At 30.6% G+C, this 22,612-nt stretch overlaps 1 protein-coding gene across 7 annotated transcripts in view; it reads right to left on the reverse strand.

Moving 5' to 3' along the window:
* GAPcenA (GTPase activating protein and centrosome-associated) overlaps positions 1–22,612 on the reverse strand; it is a 101,334-nt gene that overhangs the window by 47,821 nt on the left and 30,901 nt on the right. For 5 of the 7 annotated variants that reach the window (XM_076497681.1, XM_076497676.1, XM_076497680.1 and 2 more), the window contains exons 3-10: positions 22,004–22,226; positions 19,571–19,778; positions 16,482–16,665; positions 12,657–12,833; positions 11,382–11,500; positions 9,169–9,235; positions 3,009–3,117; positions 326–492 (exon numbers count right to left, since the gene is read on the reverse strand). In XM_076497681.1, coding sequence (XP_076353796.1) covers positions 326–492; positions 3,009–3,117; positions 9,169–9,235; positions 11,382–11,500; positions 12,657–12,833; positions 16,482–16,665; positions 19,571–19,778; positions 22,004–22,226 — 1,254 coding nt within the window. Of the gene's footprint in view, positions 1–325; positions 493–3,008; positions 3,118–9,168; positions 9,236–11,381; positions 11,501–12,656; positions 12,834–16,481; positions 16,666–18,098; positions 18,118–19,570; positions 19,779–21,964; positions 22,227–22,612 lie in introns of those variants that run through there. The other 2 variants (XM_076497682.1, XM_076497683.1) reach the window with 2 other exon arrangements.

Consider the following 22,612-nt stretch of genomic DNA (forward strand, 5'->3'; position numbering starts at 1 on the left):
ATACTGATATTAACTCAAGCATTTTTACTTCATTTTCATGATAAATGTTTACGTAATAAAAATAAATATGATATGGCACACTTTCCAATTGAGTTCAAGGTCTCTGAACCAAACAACAGAATTAACTATGACTCTTTAGAGACACACAGAAATTAATACTTAATGGGTGACCAATGGCATTACAATGCGAGCCTTGGACCTTTCGATATGCAGCGCAGCATGCTCACTACTATTCTCACAATTTAAATATAACACTTATATTATTAAAAATTGTTCCAGCACTCCCTGTTAATCTATATTATACTAACTTGTAATGCCAACTCACCTCAATGAGTCTCAAATAGAATTGTTCATAAAGTGGTTTCTTAGAAAAATACCAGAAACGTTCATTCTGGGGGAATATTTTAGCCTTGGTCTCCATAACAAACCTCACAGGCTCTTGTATTCCTGTAACTACAAGGTCCACTGCTATGGTCAAATACACCCTCATATCTGAAAAGTAAAAAAAAAACAAGAAGTAAATACGTGAAGTAATTACTCAACATACTATATTTAAAAAACAAAATGTTCCAGTGTGAATAATTACTGTTAAACTTCTACTTTTGATCTTGTATTACATACTGGTTTCAGTTTTCTGTTGATAATCATATTTCAGTAAGTTAGACTGCTCTACAAACATGCCTTCTGTGGCAAATTAGTATTAATTATTTCAAAAGCAACAAAATTAAATGAATCATTGGGTCCATCCACATAACAGCTCAACACTGGAGACCAAAAGTGAGTTTAAAGTTTGCATCTTAATTACAATTTTTCATGTTTCACCTTCCAAAGAAAATTGTTGCAAAGGTACATTGTAGAACGCATGATAAATTCCACCATACAAAAGTAAGGTATAGTTTTACAAGTTTTTTTGAGATAGTTAAATTGAATTTATTATCAAACATATTGATGTGCCATACCATTTTAGATATAGCAGTTATTTATAGCACATGTTCAAATTATAATTTTGATGTTTATAAAACAAAAGCAGATCTAAAAACACTGACAAAATCCAACTTTTGACCTAATTATACAGAAGAAAGTCAAGATGTGTATACTTCTCATAACAAGAAGAGTAAATTACCAAGACAAAACTAATTCTGACAGAAATAAGGTTTACTAATTTCCTTCTTAATGCAGCAAGTATCTCTCTACCAGACAATATAGAATATGTCACATGTAAACTAAGTTAAACTGTTTAAGATTTGACCACTGGAACCTGAACCATTCAATTAAAAAAAAAGATAAAGTATTAAAGTTCCTAAAAAGTAATTTAAAAGCTAATCTATATAAACACGTAATTAGAGAGAAATAACAATAAAGATGTGGGAAAAAATGTTTACAAGAACTGCAATTTTGGTATGAAAAATAGGTTCTGTTGGTTTTTAACACACTTGTGATTAGTATAATTTTATTCGTACCACTGAAAAGATGTTGCTGAAATTTTTTTGATGTTTGCATTTGTTATAATACGTCTTTAACTAGACAAAAAAAATCTTTGTCTCACAGTAACTACACTTATCCCCAATATTTATGTAAAAATTCACTGAAACAAGTGAATCAGAGGAATGTAATGGAAGCAAAAATAAATGGTCACATGATTGTGTGTTGAATTATGCATAAAGGTACTCAAGGCCTATTTTGTGCTAGCCATCCCTAATTTTGGGGTTGAAGATCAAAGAAAAAGTAGGGTTAGTTGACACAACCCAATATCAACTCTCGAGCTAAACTAGTCACACCAAATAACAAATTTTAACCCTCACTCTTATAACCCAAAGTGCTGAGGACAATTTCTGTTTCGAGGGTAATGGGGCATGAACCATAATATATTTGATGTATAAGCTCAGTATATTATTAACTATCGAGTTGCACTTTGCCAAAAGTACAAAAACTTGCTGTAATCAAGGGTTTTAATAATAATGTAATAAATTCTGAATGAACTTTTATTGTTGACAAACTTCAAGAGCTATTTTGATACAGCTGCAAAAAAAAACAAACTACTGCAACTATTTAAAATTAATCTCATGGTTGACTGTGAAACTGCCTTAGAAGGTTTAATTTTAAAATTTAAAACTATTTCATACCAAGTCGAAAAAAATATCTCTGTAATAAAAAAATGCAGCTTTATTGTGACGAAAGTGAAAAGTAAGAAATTCTGACCAGTTGCCGACTGAAAGCAGAGTTAATGTTAATATAAAAAACCAGTGAAGGTTTAAAATGTCTAGTTATACATTTTCAAAACTTAACTGTTAAAATTCCTATGCTTAAAGAGAAAATTAAAGATATGATACTGATGACAATTACCTTACTTAATAATGGTATATATTTTAATGTAAAAGGAATTTCTAAGGTATATGATTTTATTATATTGTTTACCTCAAGATAGCTGGTATGGGTATTAAAACTTTTATTCAAATAAGATAGAGGTTCTTTGTTAACATGAAGATGACCTAAGAAGGTCGAAACATTGTTCTACACCTTATTTTAATAAGAGTTTTAATACCCATAGCAGCCGTCTTGAAATACATTGTTACTTCAAGTGGGTTTCTCGTCATCATGAGTTTCATATTATTATTATGGATGTATAAAAAGATATTATTCTCCCCTTCCACTGAAAGGAAAAAAAAAAAATTACAAAGACCCTTTTATAATTATTTCAATAAAATTATTTTCTAATTAGAATTATTCTTAAACCTGCATGTTTCTACTAGTACTACCCTATTTGTAATGAAGTGCTACCTGTTTCGTCCAATAACAAAAATGTTCACATTTACAACAAAGCTTCTGAAGTTAAATTATTAAATCCAAGAGAAATCATTCACTTTTTATAATTAATAAATAAAAAATCTACTCCATTACTGTATTATCTAAATTTACATATTTACATTAGGGATATTTGTAGAATAAGAAATGTACGAGAAATAATGGGCAGTAAAACACGTATAATAGTACAAAAGTTTAGGTCTCACTTCTGGGTGTTTCTGTGTTGAGAACCTCAAAGGGTGGGTCATTAGGATTCCATTGTCCACTGATGTGGTACACTGTCTTTTCTCCAGTCAGAAACTTGGTCATAGAGGCCTGAAATAAACAGTTAAAACAATATTCCAGTGACAAAGAACATAAACTGACAAAGTTTATGAAGTTCCCAAAGAAATCAAGAGTCAACTTTCTGTTTTTGGTTTAACGTTTTCTTTTACAAAAGGACTACCTTGCAGATAGGTTTATACACTTACAGTATAAATAGAATCTTATATTAATTAATTCTATTACAAACATATGTTGAGTATGTATCTCAAAATTGTTGGTATGGGTATTAACACTTTTATTAATGAGAACAAAGTTTCGACCTTCCTAGGTCATCTTCAGGTTAAGAACTTTTCTTAACCTTTTGCAATACCTGGTACATATAAAACAAGAAAGAACATCAATGATATTAAACCACTATAAACTTGAAGGCTCCCCTCCAGCTTTTTTTCATATATGACATAACAATTTGAATCTGGCACCTTCATAATTTACCTTCACTGGAGAAGTGATAACCTTTTATTTGTCTGTTACAGCCTCCCTTCGTAACTGTACTAGAACTGTCAATTCACAATTAAATAAAAATGTCACTGACTATCACAGAAACTACAAACTCAAGACTGATATGACTAACCATACATTTTTATTTGCAGAGATGCCACAGAAGTTAAAAACAAGCTAGTCGGCACACACCAAGCTTGAGAAGTTGTTTAGTACAAGCTATTAAGTACAGATCATGGTAGAAAAGTTGCCATGTACAAACTAGTGAGGACAGATAAAGCTAGAAAAGTTGCTAAGTAAAAGCTAGTAGGCACAGATCAAATTCAAACTCTCAAAAGAAGGCTGGCCAAATTCCCTTGCTACATATATATATTCCAATACAGGCAACATAACATACCTATAGACTTGCAAACTTTGCTTCTTCATTTTGAGATGGAAATTGTGTTTAAATAATTAAATAATCCTCTTATAATCCAATAACCAGAAAATAGGAGTTGTATCTTACAGTACTGGACATAATCAGATAAAGTACTGTGCATCTGTAGTTGTCATTTCTGTGTGTGCAAATGTTAGTTCAACAGGGAATTTTATACATTTCAAAAAATAAAAATATAAATCCTTTACACGTAAACACTAATAAACCTGAAGCATTTTACAATGTACAAAAATAATATACATATAGTTTCTGTGACAAAGTTTTGTAGGGATGGATATGCTCTACTGTAATATAGCTGTTTAATTTCCTTGTTAGAACACTTACTAATTGAAATGTATTTTAGTTCCTGGATAACCAGGGAAAGCAGTAAAACATTCATTATCACATAACAAAATAATGAGACTCTCTTTGGTTACCCAAACTAATTTAATGAAAAACTTTACTATCCATTTAACAGTAAGTACTCTATGTGTACCTATATATGCTCTCTCTCTCTTGAGAAAAATTAATACTGATAGAGTTACATAAACAAAATCAAAAGGAAGGACTGCATTAAAAACAGCCGATCCAAACCTCTGACTACTTATATTAATTTATTATAACTAAACATTTCTAATAACTGTTTTTAGTTTTGAATAAGGTCATTTAACAACTTGGCACTACTTTATGCAAATGTATACCCTGCCATATATAAAGGCTAGTTTACAGCATGATAGTCACAATAAACTTAATAAATTGGTGGTGGTTGGAAGCTATACTAGCTTAATTATATAAATAGATGGGACTCTTCATCCTAGTTTATTTTGTTTACTGGGCTACCAATTAGTGCCCTTCTACCATAATGGGAGCTGCATTGCTAACTTCAAGAGGTAAGTTTTCAACTTACTCACATTGCAGTGATAATACCTTATTTTTCTGATTCTTATTTTAATTTTTTTTTCTTCTGCTTTACTTTGGAGAGCAGTCACATTCCCACAGTTATCTGCTGAAAATTAAGTATGATACAGATGTGGGACATTGTAGGCTTAAGCACCTACATCTTGTTCTTCTATATTTCTGTATCTATTATTTCTATTGTTATTACTTTGCTGAATTTTATTCCTTTATGTGAGACTGAAAAATAGAAGTTAAGAATGATAGTTGGGGTATCCTCATTGCAATGTGGGTCCTATTCTGCAATCACCTCCAAAACTTCGGGCACATTTTATATCCCATATCATAGCTTGTACCCTTGGATCTTTTCAATTAGCACTGCATTTTTTTTAATTTATTTTGTTTTGGCTTGTTTTTGGTTATAAAAACTAATATATGTGTATAATCACCTCCAGAACCTAGGGCACATTTTATATCCCATATTATAGCTTGTACCCTGGAATCTTTTCAACTAGCACAATGTTTTTTTTTTGTTTTTAATTTGTTTTGGCTTGTTTTTTGTTATAACAAACTAATATATGTGTATGCACTGAAAATATGTGGCATGCAGGAGTACCATACATTTATACCTCTTTGGTTGATTAACAAAATTTCTTTGCATGTTGAATATTTTGGTCTTAAACTAAAGTTCATCACAGGAATTATTCTAGTTACTCAAAGGAATAACCATATGCTCTCTCTTTTAGCAAAGATTTCTGTAACATATCCCATACAGTACAGAAAGTGACACAGGTAGATCTTGCACCTCAAGAAGAACAGCATTGCTGTTTAGTTCACAATGCTATGTTTTCTCAGTCTGGAATAATACAAGCTTGGAATAACATTATTTTTGAAACAATTTTTTTTTAATTTTTAAAATCATCACCAAAATACCTTTCATAGCTGACAACTTTCAACTCACTCCACTCTGCTTTTTTTAACTTAAACATCACATTACTATCCAGCAAATGTATATGACACATTTGTCTCTTACTTTGAGTGTCACAATTTCAACAAAGAATGTTTTACTGTTTTCAAACTTCTGTCCAGACTTTTTCTTTGAGTCAGGTAGAGAGTGAGATTTCTACTCTGCAATATATTCCTTGTAACACTCTAGTTATCCTGTAGCTAATACTCAATTACTCTAAAGGATTTCAGTGAATCTGATATTACCACACAGGAAACAGCTTTCAATTAAGCACTTTCAACTTTATTTCAGTATCTTTGTTACATTAATCCTTGATGGATCTTGTGCAGTGTTTAAAACTTCCCACCAGTGTCTTTACATTCTCACCAAAAAATACTTCAGTAAATTTTGAGATTTGATATGATTTAGTTTCTGCATGAAACAAATTAATGAAATTAACTTTGTTGCTGTAACTTTATTTCAGGCTTTCAAATTTCTCAATTAAGAAGTTAAACACCAATTTCAAAATATCAGTGTTTGTTTTCATTATTGGTCAGATAGTTCCATTTTATGTATCCAATCAATTACTATTTCGATACTCATTAACTTATATACAAAGGTGGTTGATTCAACCCACTTTGAAACTACCTTGTAATCATGAAACTATAAAGTACTAAAATTACCTATCATCTTTCACAGCCAAAAATAAACAAAGGATCATAAGATTTATGAAGAAAAATATCTTTTAGTATCATTATAAAAACTAGCTCCTCCAAAAGTAGATAATTTAATGAAAACTACTACAATAATATAGTTGTTACACAAAAAAAATTTTTATAGCCTTCAATCTTATTAGTAACAGAACCATAAACTAGAAAAAAGAAACACCTCTTGCCAAGCCTACCTGTCACATTCTTTTTCAGTAATTGCAAATAGTTCTCTCTGACATTTAATACAAAATTATTTATAACAAATAGAAAGCCAAAGGTTTACTAACTAAATAACATTATGTTGAATTCTGTACAGAGAACTGTATTTTGTTTCCAGTTCACACTTTATTCCCACAAGAAACACATCAAAGAGCTTAGCTTAGTTTTTAATAGCTTTTTCTCCAAAGTTAGAAAGCCAGAAAAAATGGGAGAGTTTTGGGACATCGCTTTTATGCATTGTTATTCTGTGTTCTTAGATGCATTATTTAATTAAATAAAAATTTAATGTGGTGGTTCCATTAGTATAAAAAAGTAGGTTTAACTTTCATTGACAGTCAACAGCAAGAAAAAACACCTCATTTCTTGTTTTTCATGTGTATTCTTTCTTACTATAAAAGTTCTAAAAAGTAAAAGCAGGCATTCTGTAGGTTACATAGTTAAATTAGATAAAACAGACAAAAAACAATAATATTTTTTTTTCACAAGATATGCTGCTCATGAGCCTCTCACACTTTGTCTAATTCAATAGGATAACTTACCAAGTGATTTACAAATATCATGGTGGGAATATCAGTTAGTCATGATACACAGAGAAATAAAACAATGAAATTTAAATATAAATAAATGTACATGTAAAGCTATTTGTGATAAACAGATGTAGTTTCATACCACAATTTGAATCTAGAAGTCATTCTAGAAATAAATAAGGATAATTTAGATTTTTCTTGAAGTTGTTTTTTCTTGGTTACAAGGTCAGTCAAAGTTACAAATGTTGTATAAAGTTACAACAGAGAAAATAACAGGTAAAATAAAAATGTTTTACTGTAAAAAAAAAGTTTTAACTTTATTTATGTGCTTTTGCAATTACACAAGTGAAATAAATTTTTCAGGCAAGATATTTTTATTCTTAGTATGAAAATCAATATGCCTCAGAGCAGTCAATACTTCAGACTCCATATACTGTAGGAGAAATTTCAGTGAAAATACTTTGTTAAAAATTCTTTTTGCTAAAAATGACTTAATAATTACTGTAAGCTTACAAAATTTCATGAATATACCCAAAACATATTAGAAGTTACAGTATGGAAACTATAAAGGTCAGTTTTGGGTAAAAAAATCACTTGATTTAATGATTCCAGAGACAAGAGAGTTAATTAAATTTTTAATGTAACTGTTAAAGGTTATAACGCATACTTTGATCTACCTGATGCAAAAGGGCAAATTACATTTTGAATATAAATCTGTATAAGGTCATGATGAGTACTTTCACTTCCTCACATTAAAAGAATTATTACTTTTTTGTACTTTATTTTCCAACTGAAGTAGTCCACTTTCCACTGCAAATAATTCAAACAGAGTGTGACTTGCAAAGATGTAATGGAGAACAATGACCACAACTTATAAAATTACCAGTATCTTTGTAAGTTTCAAAGCATATTTTTCTAACAACATTCTCATTCAATTATATTTACAACCAATGGTTCAAGTTTTCAACAAGTTAGAAGTTTCTGTGTTTGTATTGTTTGAACAATATTACTCAATAACAGAGGATCTGCATCATTCAAACAGTTCATCCTTGAAAGCTAAGCTGACCACAGTTTCTAATCTGAAATATCTTTACCTAATCTTCTCATAGAAAAATATTTCTGTAGCTTTCACACAGATATAATATTACACTGAAAGATTATTTAGAATGAAGATATCACCATTAGTAACTTTAAAAAATATTGGCTTCTACACTTACAGGAAACATTTGGAAACTTCCTACTGAGATTATTCTGTTAAGATTGACTGCAACAACTTATATTCTTAAAAACATGACTGTTTCCACATGAAACCACTGTTTTCATGACTAAAACCAGCATTACTGATTAGTATCTTCTATTTATCAAAATTACTGACTTTAAGTTATATCTCTTTTTAAAGTTAAACTACCATACAAAACTTGTATGACAAGGGTAATATTATTTAATAGTTAAACCAAAACATTCACAGCCAAATAAACAAAAGGCATTAGAACACAAACATCATGCTAACAAGAAATGTTGAAATATGGTCAAGAGATAAAGCTTAAGAACCAGAAAATGTAATTGTTTTTAGGCTAGAAGTACAATGTTTATATTTCAGACACCTTGAAATACAACAGAATTGAAAGTGAACATTTTTAAACCTTTATCAATAAAATAAGTATAACTTAATGCTAAAATATTTTTGAATAAAGCATTATTCAAAGATTATATAATTACATATTATATTCAAGATTATATAATCTTTTAACAAAATTTGAAAGTTTTGTAGCTACTGTGCACTCAAGAGTAAGCAAAAATCATGTCAGTCTAAAAACAGTTACAAAATGTCCATTTTTCTGCTTCCTTGTATTACATAATATAAATTTTATAATGCAAAGCCTACTGCATTACCATTTCTATCAGCTGCATGTCACCATGTTTGACATTCCTTCCAGGTGAGATTAATAGTCCAAAACATCTGTTAAGTCCAAAAAAAACCTGTTTCATCATTAAGCTAAAGCATGTATTAAATACTGAAAAACACAGACTACAGGATTAAAATATTAAATACAGAAAACTGCATTTACATATTAAATAATTAAAAATGTAACAAAATTACTTTACTATATAGTCTTCATATCATGTGCAAAAAAAAAAAAATCATTATTTAATTTCAGTAGTACATACTGGTGCATAGAAGACATGTTAGAAACAAATGATCTTGAGTCACTTTACAGCTTTTCTAGGAACTGACAGCAATTAAACCATTTGAAGCTTTGTACTGTCAGTTTTGGTTTGTGTTTTAGTGAATGTTTAGTGAGAACACATTTACTTACAATTGGAGAACATGTTTCATATAATTACTTAACTGCAACAAGTTTTAAAGAAGGTTAGTGATTAATGTCCAAAAACTGGTTGTTATATGCAGTAAAAGAACACAGTGTCTTAGTTCTAATTTGCCTTTAATTTAAAAAAAATAAAAAATTTAAACTGACCTATAAAATTGGCAACCACTTTTAAATCTTGCCTCACAAAAACAAAACAAAGCTCAAGTCTTCTTTAGATGTGTGAACACAAACACACACATGTTCAACTTAAATACAAAAACTTTAATATCATTTTCTATTCATCCAACACAATAACCAAAGAAAAGTAACTCACAATTAAGCAATCTGAAAACAATCAGAAACCTCAATTCTTAGTTTCTTACATCTACCAACCAGATTACTAAGTCTATTAAATTCAAAGCAAAAAAAAACTCCATTGATATATTCATAAACCTTAAAATACAAATCATTTCTGAACAAAATAAATCTACTTTCATATATCAAATATATTCAAACATTCTTGGAAAATAAAGTAATACAACTATACATGTCTTAGCAAGATTATGCCAGTAATAACCTAATAGAGTATTACCATTATTAAAACTTTAATTTAATATTACTTCCTTTGGGGAAAGAACTACAGATGATTGAGTACATTATATTAAAGCTATTCCAAATGTGCAAATCATCAAGCATGTGACAACACAGCTGATATAAAGTTTTAGTGGGATAGCTTGTATCATAACTACATTTTGACACTGTATAGCATTTCACTGGTAGTTTGATGCCTGTAAAAATTACTGTTATTGGAAAAGATACGATACAGCCATTTCTTGTGCAAAATATTCACTATCATAAAAATGGGTTGATATGTAGAAATTTAGGATTTTCAAGATATGATTATCCTTTATACTTACTAGGAATCGAAACAAATGAGTAAGTATCAACTTGTCTCCAAAAGCATGTAGAAAGAGACCTGTAACAATTTGCACATCCAGTCAAGGTAAGCAAAGTGCAACATCCTGTAGCAGGTGAAAACCCACAAACAAAACGGCTGTGGCATAATTCATCCACACATCTCCCAGGTAACAGTGTGCAACATAATCAAGAATAATCTCTCTCTATAAAAGCATCATAACTCACATGTATACTAATTTATTACATGACATATATTCAACCACTGCAGTTCTCAAGCAGCTAGAAAATGAAATGGACATTAAGCTATTTCATATGATAAAATTTAACCTGCTGAATACTGTGTCTGCAGGATTTCATGGGATCAAATTGTTGAAATAGGTGCTGGTAAACCATCATAGTCACACAAAAGATGGAGTATGGAAACCCTGCAGGGAGATGTGTTTTCAAAGCAACATCATACAAGGGTGTCTTTTTTCTTTTTTAAACAGAAACTACACTGCAAGGCTGTTGTAAAGATCTACAGTTGTCAAATGGAGTATAAACAGATGAAGTGAAAAAAATTAAATTATACAATAAGGGTCGAAAATAATTATAATATAGTATGCACATTCTCTGTATCCATTTCTAACATAACAGGATTTTGCTGATGGCTATTCAAGTTAACCAAAAATAAACTGGCTAACAACCATAAAATTTCTATAAAGGAGCATTATAACACTGCCCTCATTTATCTAACAGTGAAGAAAAAAGAATAAAATTACAGGAAAAAACATCATCAAAAAACACCCAAAAGAACAGTAAACTTAATTATGTTGTTTTACCAGTTTAATATTTCACTCACTTTTAAAATCTGTATACAGATAACTGTCCTTGACTTACCTTTCAATATTCAATTCTGCATTGTTTGATACCTGCTGAACAGACATGTTGATCATTTTCTCAATGTTGCACCTCAACTTAAAGTAGTCCTTATCTTTTGGGCATGCTGTAAAATTACCCTAAAAAGAAATAGTGGCATGTCTTTAGTGGTCTGGTTCTTTTCCATCCATTTTTTAATGATAAAATGTGGTATTGACTTTAACTTGTATGTGTATATAAACTTTTAATCTACTTCAACAATCATCACTAATCACACATGTTAGTGGGTTTTCTTGAAGAACCAATAGCAATTAGTTGGACAAAAAATGTTAATAATATGTAGTGATGGCATCAGATGCTAAAGGATACAAAAGTTCTACTACCCTGAACAAATCATTATGTGATTATCTCTATCCAGCATGACTGAATAATATGCTGATGTAGTTATTTCTCCTAACTGAGAAAAATGATCAGTGATATGTATCAGTTAGTCAACTAAAACATTTCCAGACTGGAAAAGTATCACTGATATCCACCAATTTTTCCCTCACATTGGAAATACTTAACCAAATCAAATGAATCTTTTTAAACTTTATAAATATTAGCTTAGTTTCTGATTTAGTATATATAACATTTTTGTTGGTTGTGAAATTTCCAAACTTTATCATGAGACACTGTTTTGAGAAAAAAAAACAATAAAATGAAATCCTTCTTTTCATTTTAGAATTACTGTTTGTTTATTATTATTATTAATTATAAAGTTTAATATTCCAAATACATTCAAAACCTTTGGGGGAAAAAAAGGAATAATTGCATCAGATTATGCAAGTAAAAAAAAATGCACAGATTATTTGATATTCATCAATGTATTTCTCCTGAAATGTTAATCTGCTAACTGAAGCAGTCATAATTTCTTGCTTATTTAAATCATAAAAAATATGTAAATATTAACAAACATATTTGTGTTAGTATCATAACAAGTATAAATATATACTTTGACCTAAGCAGGAAAAGTCTAAAAAAACACAATAAATTTGGTGTTTACTCTGCCAAGATGTACGTAAATTAAAGTTGGAATGTTTTTTATTTTCCAGTTTTCTTCTTGAAATATACCAAATGTTGTATCATTCTAAACTTATATATATATATATATTATTAAATACAATTTGAAATATCTCTTTTAATGCAGGTATGTAGTATGTGTATGATACCAAAAAGTGAACAGTAGTAACGAAAAGACTAATGGCATACAGCTTCATGAAATAGATAAACTTCCTTAAAAATTTGTTATCTTACCCTAAAATCTTCTTCTTTAATATCCAATGATGCTTCGAATGCATAAACTTGTTCATTGTTCTTTACAGAAGTTCCCACAGTTAAACTTTTATCAGAACAAATGGAGTCACTGCGAATTGAAGATAGCTTGGGAACTCGGCGAAAGGCAGATGCAAAACATTGCAATATCTTAACAACCTGTAAGCAGATCAGAAAAAGTGCATCACTAACAAAAAAAAAATAAATAAACACTGTAAATAAAAAAGTTACAAGTTTCCTCTATGAAAAAAAAAAAAAGTTAAAACTCACTTCAAACTAGTTTTAATACTGAACTAGTTCTAGTGCAACACATACCTACAATGACCATTTCTTCCTTTTTTAAAATCAACATCTTGCTTTTTTCAAAGGATAAGGAAAAATTTTACTGAGTTTGGTAACCAGATTTAAAATACAAGTGAAATATAATTTCTGAATGATTATTTTAAGCAGGTTCAAACACTTTTGCCATACTGTGAAAAAGAGAAAGGTTATTGTAAACACTTGTATCATGATAGAAGGTCAGAGGTTTATTGAATAGTTGGCCTCTGCTTGGTCAACAGTTCAAACTGTTTTACTCAATCAAAAGTATTCTTTAATAAAATATAACAGTGTTAAGAGCTAAAGAATGCAGCTGTTAAAATCTGTACAAAACTGAACAAAGTTTGATAATTAGAATTTTGTTGTACAGGGTTTAACTTAAGTATTTCACAACTTATAGTTCCATATCTGAGTAAAATTACTATTTATCCAACTCAATTATTGAACTATAAATGCTTTTAAAAATAAAAATGCAAAATATCATGTTTGGTGTTTTCATGAGATAAAAATATTGTGACCTAAACTTTCTAAGTTAACATGTATTTCCAATAACACTTACCTCTTCTGACAGCTATTCTTCAGTATCAGTTTTGCCTACCTAAGCAATGGTCTTGCATGCTCCAGTGTTTTATAACACTACTTATTTTTCCTTGGCAATAACTAATTTGCCAATTTATCCACTCTTGTCAATGTGCACTTTATCCTGGTACTATAAATAAGCACCTCACTTTGATAATGTAATCAGTTTTTCAAGACTTACACAAGTTCTTTGAAGAAATGTATGGTGGGAGAGCATCAGCAGAATTAACTATTATTGGAAACACATATTCAGTTTAGGAAAATATTAAATTCCAAAATAAACTTACCATATGCTAACAATATACCTAGAACCCCACTTTGAGAAGATGGAGGGGTTGGAGTGGGCATGTTCCACACAAAAAGCATCTACACAGAACAGGAGAGTACTAAGATAAGTGGTACCCAAGTGGGAGAACCACACTACATCCAGAACAGGTATACTCTTCATCCAAAACCAAGTTCCTGCATAAAGAGTGATTAGTGGATTAGTAAATAAGTGATCATTAGAGGCCAGCCCCGATCAGATAGCTGAAGTTCCACAACTCAGTGTTGAAATTGAAGGGTGTTAGTTTCTATATCCCACATTGGTGGCTAGAGCTACTGGACTGCAATGTTATAGATACAGATACTTTTGATTTGAATCCAAACTTGTAGTCATAGAGTAATTTGTTTTGCACCACCAGAATCATGTTGAGAAAGTAAGCAACACTGAAGTGAACAGAAGTTCAAAGGGCAATATTTCAGGCTAAATATGACAGAATTGTGTATGTCATACTCAACCAAAGAAACAGGACTCATCCAGTCTGGAATTAAAAACATTCATCCTCACTCTCTAACAAAGTGGGCAAGGAGTATTCTGCTTTTCTCCAAAATTATGGAGAGGATGTGGAAGTTGTGCTCATCCAAGGACCAAAGATGGGACCACTTTGCAATTGTAATTATGAGAAGATAATGGACCTTCTTCCATGAACAATATACAAAACCAACACTGATCAAAGAGAAGGACCAAGCACATCCAACCAGATAGCACAGTGTCAAATTTGAACCAGAATTACAAGTAGGCTCTTGCAGAGGATAATACCACTCCTACTGACATCTGGGGAAAACATCCACTGGCCTGAGTGGAAGGGTCTCCAACTTTGCCCTCTTCTCCAAGAGTGGAGGAACACACTCTAACAGTCTTTTTATTGGCCCATAAAAAGTCCTTCACTGGATAAATCAAATAGCCAGCAAAAAATCAAATGTGCTGAATCTGCTCAGAAGATAACTCACTTGTAAAAACCAAAATATGTAAAATTGATATTTGGGAATCCACCTCTGAGGAGATAGGGAAAATCAAGGGAAATTAAAGGATCCTAATGAAAACAGTCAGGACTATCATCATAAAAGGAGTTAAAGTGGGTCACTTAACACTTCCAGATCAAAACAAATTATTGGATTACAATCTATTGCATAAGTAAGAAATACATGGCAAAAAATTGAGATTGATGTATCCCCTCCTCTAGTTTCCAAAGACTTAAACAGAAAGGACCTATTAGGATACAGCAGGGCATATGGGTAAAGTCCTAAAAACATGTCAACAACTACTTTATGATACAAATATGTCAACAATCAAAAATCTAAACATCTGGAAGGAAAATGAACTAAATAGTCCCCCCTCTTCTGAAAAGGGAGAAGCAGACTCAAAGGGGACAAGAAAATGTCCCACAATAAATAAAAATAAAGGAGTATGATTCAAACCAACTGTTATAAACTGTCATAAACCAACATAATAAAGATATTGCCAGAAAACATATTCCAAGTTCTCCCCAGGAGCAATAAAAAAGGCAACTTCAGGAGCCCTGGAAGAAAACATCCCAGGCCAAATGAATGTCTCCACATCTCAGTAGATAAAAACATGTACAGCTCCAAATGAAAGCAAAATTCCCCTCCACACTGTAGAGAGATGCTAGATAACAGAGGAGTACAAGAGGTTGAATTAACCACCTTGATAACAATAGTAATATAGAAAATAATACATGCAAGTAACATGTCTAATCTAGTTTGTTTGTTTTTTTAAATTATAACTGTACTTAAAATTACAAGGCAGTGCAAAAATCACAATCCATAATGGGAAAACTAGTAACACTTTATCAAAGAAAAACCATGACCAACACTGTCAACAAAAAGTGATTACACCATCTAAGTAGCAGAATAGAGGTTCCTACAACAAGTGTGGAAAAATTTTCAAAGTAGATACTGCCAAGAGAATTAAAGTGAAGTACAAAAATTGGAGCATGAGACACCAATGATTAGATAGGCAAAGCCTATGTTGAAGAATAGCCATATTGTCAGCAGATGATAGGTATGTTTTGAAAATGTTATTACATAAACAAACTGTAATTGTAGGTTTTCACTTCTATATTAAGTATACCACATAAAAATACAAATCTTACAAAAACTAGTAAAAGGAATTTTCTAGTTTAGAGGTTACACTAATACTCAATTTTAAAACTGAATTAGAAATGTTACATATTCACTTTGCAAGTTAAATGGTTATTTGAATACAGATATTAAACTGTTTGATTAGAATTTAGGTTTTTGATATAACATGAACTAATAATAAATGTTTTGAAACAAGGTTTGAAGCTACTGTCAAATTTGATCTCAAGAAGATGCAAAATGTTTGTGTCTTAATCTAGGTTTATTAAGTATATATAAGAAGTGGACTTTTAAGAGAAGAATGATAGATTAGTGAATACAAAATTAATAATTTCATGGTTTAGCAAAGTACATGGCCAACTTCCACATTATACTACTCAGAATACTAAAATGCACTGTGAAACAAAGACAACCATAACTCTGAGAAAAAGTATGACTAGTGAATGTCATAAGGTCAAAGGAATAAAAAAATTAATTTTCTCAACTCACTGTTTCAGGGCTCTCACATTTAAAAATATGGCACTGAAAAATGGCAGTTTCAGCTGTATTTCCATGACTACACGTGAAAGCAAAACAGTATGCTTCACTACTGTCTTGACGGCCACGTGCACAGAACAGTATGCGATGTATGGCAAAGCTCGACATTTCAGTATTGCTGTCAGGCTCGTATAAACTGTAAAAATATTTAAATTGAGTTTAATATTTTAAAAACATTTTATATAATGCAAAACCTAAACATTATGTAATTTACACAATTTAAATGACAAAGAACATGTTTGTAAGAAAAAATTCTAAATTTCTTTAAATTTTTAGATTTGTATGTCAGTGGAAAAGTTACTGTTTAGTGTCTTATATTATTTCACACAATAATTATAAAAGATACATAATTAATAGCTTTCAAGTTTCCATCCATTGTCTTTCTGGTAATTTTGAAGGTACATGATTTCATATTGCCACTACATTCTCTACTGAAGTGTGTCAAGAAAGTTTCTATCTAACAAGAGAAAAAACATTAAACATGTCACTAAATGGTATTCAGTTTAACTAATTTTACAAACAACTTTCTGTACCTGAATAAAACCCCTTCTAAATATAAAATAGTGCTAAAATCTTAGAACAATATAAGGAAAACACACTGACTTATTAGAAGAAAAAAACAACTAAATCTATATTTTATGTGGTAACTTATTATCAAGCTGACAAATGACCATTATTTCTCTAAATGAACTTATAATAAATGATTATTGAGCTATGACATTTCCATCTTACTATATAGGAAATGAAAACAGTTAATAATGTTGCATGATTCAAAATGAGTGAATTGTTTTGTAGTAACAGTGATAATCAATTACCAGTATTTAGTCTCAAAGTTTTTAACTTTATATTGTTTATAGTTATTTGCTGTTTAAATGCAACAGGTAAATGTGAGTCTGAATATCTGAACAATCTCTACAGTTTGTAATGCCACTAATTCTCACAATGTTAGTGTTGTGGCAATAACTGAATATTAGATTTGCACAGTGCTCAGTCTGTAAAGTAGTACACAGTTTTGCTGTATTAATTTCCTTGAAACTTCATCTAAACTGATTCATTCAAACTTATCTTGTATACAGTTAAATTTGTGCAGATTTAAGAATAAAACTGAGAACTCATCCTTTCTATGCACTAAATTGGCTGTTTGTAGTGAATTGTTATTTACAGAACTCAGCATTTTGTGATGAGTTTGTTTTGAATTTTGCACAAAGTTAAACAAGGGCCATCTGCATTAGCCATCCCTAATTTAGCAGTGAAAGACTAGAGGGAAGGCAGCTAGTCATCACCACCATTGCCAACTCTTGGGCTACTCTTTTACCAACAAATAGTGGGATTGACCATCATATTACAACACCCCCATGGCTGAAAGGTTAAGCATGTTTGGTGTGGCAGGAATTCAAAGCTTGCAACCTTCATATTGTAAGCCAAGCAACCTAACCACCTGTTCATGCTATGTTACGATATCAAAAATTATTTTTTAATGAAAATGCATAAGTAGTGTGTAAGTAAATGTGTTTCACACATTTTAAGCTTGATTAAATCTATAATAACTGTCAAGTGCTTTTTACATACATTAACCATAGCCAGCACAATCATCACAGCCTATCAATTCCAACTCACTACTCCCCTGAAAACAGAAGTTATGGTACCCTAATGGAAACATAAAAATGTTATTTCTTTTAACAGTTTATATATATATATATATATATTTCTCAGAAAAATACTTTGAAAACATTGACATTTCAGTGGAAGTACAAAATGTTCCATAAATCTTCTAATTTCTGTGAGTACAAACACAAAATATATGGTGAAACAAAGACCTTAAAAATCACCTACACTATCCACAGTTTAGTTCAACAGCTTTCTCAGCAGTCTTTCTTACATTTATTGCTAGGGCAAAACCCATATTCCTTATTTGAGCTGATAGTGGATAAAAAGTTCACATACACTATGGCTACACTGGCATGCAAAATTTACATGATAATAACAAGAATACAAAACCATTTATTAATTTCCTTAAACACTGGTAAAAAGTGTAACCACATACAAAGGCTTATGCATGAAAAGGTTTAGTACTACTACATATTTGTCACAATATGCTCGTTTTTGTAGTACAGATACTAGCTCAACAGTACAAAAATTCATAGTAACTGTTGCTATGTGAATATCACATAAAATATGTATTATAAGGCTGAATGTTTCTTTGTATGTTTTTGAATTTCATGCAAAGCTACACGAGGGCTATCTGTGCTAGCAATCCCTAACTTAGTAGTGTAAGACTAAATGGAAGGCAGGTAGTCATCACCACTCACCACTAACTCTTGGACTACTCTTTTACTAATGAATAGTGGGATTGACCGTCACATTATAACACCCCCACGGATGAAAGGGCAAGCATGTTTTGTGGGGCAAGGATTCAAACCGACAACCTTCAGACTATGAGTTGAATGCATTAACCACCTGGCCATGCCAGGCCTAAGGCTGAATGATAAGGTTAAGCTTAATAATTAAGTCTAATACAGATTACTACTAAAAACTTAATTTGAAATCTTATAATATATATAAAGATGGCCAGTGAAGCAAAAGCATGTTCTTTGTTGATAACTACTACCACTACATAAAATAAAAACTACTATCTCATAACCTATCAATGCATATCTTTTGTTATAACAAACCTATTTTACAATATTCTGAACAAACAATTTATTCTGTATTTAACCAGTAATCTACATTATGTTGATCTTAGCTTCATTACAATTCAGAACTAAACCAATATTTGTCCCTAGATTATCTAATACTTGTGGTTTTTAACCACTTCTACTGCAGTTTTAGAAGCACAGTTAACATAGAATATAATTTATTAAGAAATGTGTCAGGAAGGACAACTTTATGTCATTACACATTCATAGTATAATTCAATTCGTTCTCTAGTATACTTTCTAAAATCATGTAACACTGAATTTATAAGTGAAATATTTTGAGAACTTATGAAAGAAATGGTTCCCATGTTTAGTAACAAAAGTAAAATATAAAAGCAAACTTACATAACTGTTCCTTCTGAATGAAAGGGTACAGAAAGACTGATTTCAATTGCTTGATCAGAGGACTGCTCATTTAAGATAGCCATATTTCTCTGTATTTCAACTTCACTTCGAGGTGCATTGATAGCAGCACATCCAAGGTACACTATTTTCTTGAATAAAGTTTGTTCCTCATCACAAAACTGTTCAGAAGTTGACCGAGATAAAGGCTCTAAAAACAGTACATTTATGTTTTTCTAAGTTTTCTTCTATATATGAACAAAACTTATCAGAAGTGAGATACTTCTACATATTAAAACTCTAAAAGAAAGAAAGGTCATGTCATACCTTATCTTAACAGCTAGTGATGACTTAGAAAATTCCCTGCTATATTGAAAGATGTCTCTTAAAAACTCAAGAAACATACTGGGAGATGCAAAATTCATTCCTAAAATTTCCAATTCTTGGTTTACTATGAAACAAGTGAAGATAACAGTCTAATTCCATCAGTTGAAGAAACCTAACATTGTACACTAAGCAAGTAACTTGAGGTTACACTTACAACTAATACATCCATCACTTCATACCTGTCTATAACTGCTTATAACATCTGCAGCTATCTCTGGTGAGACAACAACCAATAACTGGTATCAAAATATCTTTTTAATCAAATTATATAAATATTTGATGTCTGAATATCTGTACTTTTGGCTAACAAGTACAAGAACTTAATAAAATAACTGTGTAAACATGTTTTCAACATTCCATTTCTGCATTTTATTTTTTTTTATCCATTTAGCCACATGACTTCTCCTATAAATTTACAAAATAAAAACCTTATTCTAATTAAACAAGGTTTACAGAAGTAAGCTCATTAGAAGCTTACTTTGTATGAAGAACATCAAAAGATAATAAAAAAATTTCTCTATAAATGACAATTAACCCATTTTCTCTCAACTAGTAGAAACAAGCCTCTAAAATTAAACCATGTTGTACAAGTGTGTATGCTTAATAACAGAAGGAAGTATTGTGAATACATATCTGCTTAGGTACGAAAATTCATAACAAGCATATCATTGAACAATAGAAAATAGTGTGAAAAGTATGCTGTTGTTTTTTATTAATCTAGAAAGAGTATTTTTTAAATCTCAAACTGAGATTTAAACTTACCAACTTGGACTATCTTTCTAAAAACACAGAAATTTCTAAGCACTTAAATATTCCCATAATATGAATGTCGTTACACAATAAAGAATTTAAAGAAAATACAGTGTCAAACTTTCTCAAATGAAATCAAAAATATAAGCTAACAGTCAAGGGCTTTAATGATAACATAATAAAATCAGTGTTTGTGATGGTGGTGGCCATTTGCACATTTTGCAAAGAAAGTCTAACCAAGTTCATCTGATGTCTCCTCAAATAAAATTTCTATGGCTTCAAAAACATGTAACTTAATATGTAAACACTTTCACAAAAGAATATAATACCTAAAGACACTATATACAGAAAAATTTTAAGTTCAACATGCTCGTTTCCAGTTTTTTAAAACTTTCTACTGAATGCCTTTGGTCAAACCTACAGGAGTTCTGACTAATAAGTATTCCACAATACTGCTTGAACCACTTTATTTAACTCAGTATGATGAGAAAAGTCTAATTCTTGGTCTATCAACTCATACTTAAACTTTCTTTATAGCTGTGTTTAATTAGGAAACCACCTGATGTGACAACATAAAAGGTTGACACCCCAAGACATGCACAAAACCTACACAGATAAAGGCAAAGGGAATTCTTTAAAATAAAGAAATGGATAACATATTCCAAAGGTTATAGTCCTTTAGTAAATTAAAGGCTATTCTTTGGGATAGGCAGAAACATTCTAAAAACAACTAGACAGGTGAGTTGGTTTACAGAGAAGACTCTTCAGATTTGTACAAAAATAAAAAGTTGAACATTTTTCATTTTTCTTCTTGAATTGCACTAAATAAAAAATTGAAAGATAGTATCTCATTTTTACAGTAATGTTGAGTTAAAAAATGTTTTAAATGGAGACAGAATTATCATTTTTTACTTGAACTTTGGTTCAGAAAAATTAAAAGTTACATAAAACATTCACTTGAGAAAAGTAATGGTGAACACATATGAAAAGCCAGAGGAAATCCAGTAACACTGGTCAAAAGGAAATATTTACATTTGTATCCATTTTCATAGCAGATAATTTATTCTATGATGTTTAAATTATAGACCTCAATTTTTTAAGAACACAAAACATAGTCTAATAATAGAGAAGGTTAATGAAATTGTAAAATCTCAATTCCAGTACAATTTAAATTATATGAATGTTAAGTAATTTACTTAGATTCAATAGATATGTACACCCACAGTATCAATACATGGATTGTTGAAATATTTCATTTACATTTTTTTTACTCATTAAGTTCAAGATCAGTTTATACACCTGCAGTGTGCAAAGCAACATCAGAGTCAATTGCTAAAATAGTATTTTCATCCTGGGTGTTCTTTGCTAATCCAAGTGGTGACTGTTCTGATTCATCATCGAGAATTGGATCACTACAAGAAGTAACAGTATCATTTTCTTGGTCTACATCCATACCAGCCATCTGTGTTTCATCAACCTGTCTGTTGTCATTATCACATGAATAATTCAAAGAGTCTTCCCCCTACAAGAGACAAACAACCCAAAATATTTGTAACAGTACATAAGTAATTTGACCTATCAAATCTCACTTTTATAATGAAAAAACAAAATTTACATGTTTAAATGATACTTACATTGAATAACACATTGTCAGAAATGTTCTATAAACTCATGTGGAATGTATTGATAAGACAGGCAACAGAAGTACAAGGTGGTTTTAATGAATGCCAACCACAATGCTAAACCTGCATTATTTGTCTTACTTCTTCATGTAACAATAAGATTTTCTAATAATGTATTTATACTAAACATTTAACTGTAAATTTATGAAGACTATGCTGAGTTAGTTTGACTTAAAAGTGATTTTTACTGATATCTTTGTTTGTGTTAAAGCAAAGCCACACTGTA

Source organism: Tachypleus tridentatus, chromosome 4 (assembly GCF_004210375.1).
Source record: "Tachypleus tridentatus isolate NWPU-2018 chromosome 4, ASM421037v1, whole genome shotgun sequence".
In the NCBI taxonomy this organism is placed as follows: Eukaryota; Metazoa; Arthropoda; class Merostomata; order Xiphosura; family Limulidae; genus Tachypleus; species Tachypleus tridentatus.